The 4,728-nt window shown below is 30.9% G+C and overlaps 1 protein-coding gene across 1 annotated transcript in view; it reads left to right on the top strand.

Moving 5' to 3' along the window:
• The window catches only part of LOC108762216 (cytochrome P450 4C1), a 62,580-nt gene that overhangs the window by 26,581 nt on the left and 31,271 nt on the right, over window positions 1-4,728 (top strand). The window contains exon 5 of the mRNA XM_018509122.1: window positions 36-213. Within this exon, the coding sequence (XP_018364624.1) occupies window positions 36-213 (178 nt within the window). The remainder of the gene's footprint in view (window positions 1-35; window positions 214-4,728) is intronic.

The following is a 4,728-nucleotide window of genomic DNA, read 5'->3' on the forward strand; positions in this document are numbered from 1 at the left end:
TATATACAAATACATTATTTAACTTTATACTACAGGAAAAAGCGTATAAAGAATTGTTGGAAATTTATGGCACGGAAACTCCAAAGTTTGCACCAGTTAAATATGAGGATCTACAACATATGCATTACTTGGATTGTATTATTAAGGAAACTTTAAGACTTTTCCCTACTGTCCCTATGATTGGACGAAAACTGACAGAAGACTTAAAATTGGGTTTGTTTATTTTTTATAAAACTTTTGTTAAAAACAAACGCGCACTTATATATATGTTGCTAATTTCTTCTTGAAGTTTTTCGTGGTAAAGAGTAACTAAATTAAAGGTATGCTATAGGCGTGACAGGAATTACGAATTGTATCGTGAAAATTGCTGTGAAAATCTTTGAATTGGCTTTATGGATTGTAAAATTCTTTATACAGAATTAAAATATGTACAAATATAAAGTTCCAAATTGGTTGGATATAACAGGGCAATAGGAGTCAAGCAGCGGTAATTCTTGTATAAATCAATACGGTTAACAAAACAACTTTATTAAGCGTATGTTAAGTTAGCACTCCAATATTGAAATTCCATAGTTCTGATTAGAGTTCTCGTTTCCTTTTGTCCAGACGAAGAGTTCTCTATAATTTATAACAAGAGTTCCGCTTAATAACTATTTTTAAATAATTTTTAAAAAATGGGGTGCTAACTTCTGAGCGAAATTCGAGATCGAATAGTTCTGAGCGGCTAAATAGCTTTATTTAGTGAATACCTAGAGTTCATGATGCATAAAAAAAATTTTTGAAAAATCCAAAAAAAATTAAAAATTTTTGAAAAATCAATTTTTAGATACAATAGTTCTGATTAGAGTTCCTGCTTCCTTTTAACGAGACGAAGAGTTCTCTGTATTTTTTAATGCGATATTAAGTTAATAACAATTTTTTAATAATTTTTAAAAAATAGGGTGCTAACTTCTCAGCGAAATTCGAGATAGAATAGTTCTGAGCGGCTTAATAGCTTCATTTAGTGAATACCTAGAGTTCCTGACACATAAAAAACAATTTTGACAAACAAGAAAATTAAAAAATAAAAACAATTTTTTTTATCATTTCTTTAATTTCGCGTATCTTGAATATCGTTGATCCAATCGCTTTGTCACCTGATACTTTTCGATAGAACTCGTCGAGAACTCCCCAAAACGATAATCAGAACTCCTGGAACTCTTAAAAAATTTTTCGACGTGGGATTTAGAAAATTTTCGACTAACTATCAAATATGTCGTATTTCGAAAACCGTTCGCCCAATCGCTTTGTCACCTGATACTTTTCGATAGAATTCATCGAGAACTCCCCAAAACGATAATCAGAACTGGAACTCTTAAAAAATTTTTTAGGTAGTCGAAAATTTTCTAAATCCCACGTCGAAAAATTTTTTAAGAGTTCCAACAGTTCTGATTATCGTTTTGGGGAATTCTCGATGAGTTCTATCGAAAAGTATCAGGTGACAAAGCGATTGGGCCATCAATATTCAAGATACGTAAAATTAAAGAACTGATCAAAAATTCTTTTTTGTTTTAATTTTCTTGTTTGTCAAAATTGTTTTTTATGTGTCAGGAACTCTAGGTATTCACTAAATGATAAAAGTATGAGGTGACAAAGCGATTGGATCAACGATATTCAAGATACGCGAAATTAAAGAAATGATAAAAAATTGTTTTTTTTATTTTTTAATTTTCTTGTTTGTCAAAATTGTTTTTTATGTGTCAGGAACTCTAGGTATTCACTAAATAAAGCTATTTAGCTGCTCAGAACTATTCGATCTCGAATTTCGCTGAGAAGTTAGCACCCCATTTTCTAAAAATTATTTAAAAATAGTTATTAAGCAGAACTCTTGTTAAAAATTATATAGAACTCTTCGTCTGGACAAAAGGAAACGGGAACTCTAATCAGAACTATGGAATTTCAATATTGGGGTGCTAACTTAACATACGCCTTTATTAATAATTAATCCGCTTACATGTTTCGGCTCACTTTTGAGACAACATAATGTAATCACAAAAAATTTCTTTTCAAACTAATTTCAGTGAGCCATCTATATATATTAACGAAAACTACTGAATATTTTTTTTACATTAAGATTAAATTATTAAAGATTCAATTTTGGTTTTGATGACCGTCTGGACTCTCTATAATTAATGTCAGAGTTTTCTTTCCTTCTTTTTTTCATTTTCTTTGCGATTAACATTTTAGGTATATTAAAAATTATTCATTAATTTTAACATAATTGAGACTCAATACAACAAATTCGGGCGCTGAGAGTCAAAATTGCGGTAATTAGTGCAAATAATATAAGATTTTTATTAAAGTGATACTATATAAAAACATCAGACGTTTCGGCTTACTTTCGAGCCATCTTCAGTGGTCCGACTAACAATATTGAAATCAACGAATATTTTCATGAGATGAGCTGGAGAGTGGCAGCTCCCATCCTTCATATAGCAATTGTCTCAAGTTGTGCAAGTCTTATGGCAAACGAATAGAAGAGAATTCTGAATAATACGACACAAATTGACATTAGTATAAATGTACTTATTAAAATAGGATATGTAAGAACATAAACCATTCACCCGCAACCTCATGACGATTAATAATCATTTATAAATTACATACGACAATAAATTACGTACGACGTATCATCTTTAATCTATTAAAAATCATTCCAACTTAAGTCAACTTAATCTAATAAATCATTCTAACTTAAATCAAGCAGTCAACCGTCGTATAACGACGTTGAGAGTCAAGACTACAATGTGACACAAGCATTAACAATAAATATGTGTGTTGGGAGTCTACGCAGTGTATTGAGTACATGAGAGGAAGAGACTCCATTAAATGGTATCGAAACGACTGTTCTGAGCACATTGACTTAACCTATTAAGTTACAGTTCTTCTTAAGAATAATTATAAAATTATTGTAGTTTTGAAATATGAAATCCTAAAGGCTAATGTAAAGATTTATTATTAAGAATAGAAACATAAGAATGATGTAAAAAATCAATGTCTGATTGTAAGTTTAAGCTATTTTTTTCTAATTTAATGTGTAACATCTCAGAAATGCGTCGTTTGTATAGCCATCTCTCCGAATCAACTATCTCAACACTATCCCAGTCAAATTCATGTTAAAAATGAATACGATGTTCACTAACTACAGATAGAATGCCACTTCTCTTACGAATATCATTTTTGTGTTCGGTGATTCTAGTTTTTAAAGTGCGTTTAGTTTGGCCAACATAAGACGCATCACAATTTTGGCAATTAATCTTGTATACAACATTTTTTTTAAGTAAAGCAGGTGGATCATCTTTCTGATAAAACAATTAAATTTTTTAGGCTGTAAAACGACAAATTCACATTTAAATTCTTTATAATGTCCTTGAATTTGTCAGCTAAATTCTTGACATAAGGAATCGAAAATTATGTCTTTTCATCTAAACTAATATCACTGCTATTGTCATTTCACTGTTTAAGTGTTTTTTTGTATAACAAAGATTTAAGTTTTTCATTAGTAATCTTGAAAATAAAATCCAACGGATAGTCATTCATTAGAAGTGTCTCAATTACAAATATCAAGTTTTTTCTATGGTATTTGGGAGCTGACAACAAAAAGTCTCTATCAACCATACTCATGATTGTTCCTTTTTTCTGAGAAAGAGGATGTTGGGAAAAGAAATTCAAGTATCGTCCAGAAAATGTTGGTTTATGGTACCAATCATATTCAATTGTATTATTATTGTTAATTATAGTTAGATCAAGAAAATCAAGCCTTGAGCCACTAATCTCCATTGTGAACTGAAGACGTAGGTGAAAGGAGTCAAAGACGTGTAGAATATCTAATGTTTTTTTATTAGGAGCCGCCATAGCAATGTCGTCCACGTATCTAACATAGAAAGGTATATGAAAATTTAAGGAATTCAAAGCCTTTCTCTTCAAATCCTGCAACACTATCAGCAACGATAGGTGACAAAGGCGAACCCATAGGCATCCCAAATTTCTGTCTATAGATGACTTTATTGAATGAAAAAAAGTCCAAGTCAAAAACTAATCTCAACGCTATAAAAAATTCATTTTTTGGAATATTAATTATTTTTGAAATGGAAGGCCATCTGTGAGAAATGCTGTCCAAAGCTAAATCTAAAGGAATATTGGTAAAAAGGGAAATTACATCTAGTGAGATTAAGGTGTGATTGTCAAAAACTATCAATATGTTGTCCAGAAAATTGAGAGAATTATTGACTAGGTGGGAACAAAGAGTTCATTATACGACATACTTACAAGAGCTTATATGTTAGTGATGGTAATTTACCGGGTGCTTACGCCCTACCCAAGATCCACAAACCTGAAATATCACTTAGAATCATTGTTTCCGCCATTGATAGTTTACTCTATCCTTTAGCGGCCTTTTTTACATAAAATTATCTCAAAGATTAGCCCAAATTCTCCCAGTTATATAAAAAACAGTTTCCATTTGACTAAGATTTTAAACAATACTATACTTAATGACAATCACACCTTAATCTCACTAGATGTAATTTCCCTTTTTACCAATATTTCTTTAGATTTAGATTTGGACAGCGTTTCTCACAGATGGCTTTCCATTTCAAAAATAACTAAAAAACTCTACACGTCTTTGACTCCTTTCACCTACGTCTTCAGTTCACAATGGAGATTAGTGGCTCAAGGCTTGATTTTCTT

Source organism: Trachymyrmex cornetzi, unplaced genomic scaffold, assembly GCF_001594075.2.
Source record: "Trachymyrmex cornetzi isolate Tcor2-1 unplaced genomic scaffold, Tcor1.1 scaffold281, whole genome shotgun sequence".
In the NCBI taxonomy this organism is placed as follows: domain Eukaryota; kingdom Metazoa; phylum Arthropoda; class Insecta; order Hymenoptera; family Formicidae; genus Trachymyrmex; species Trachymyrmex cornetzi.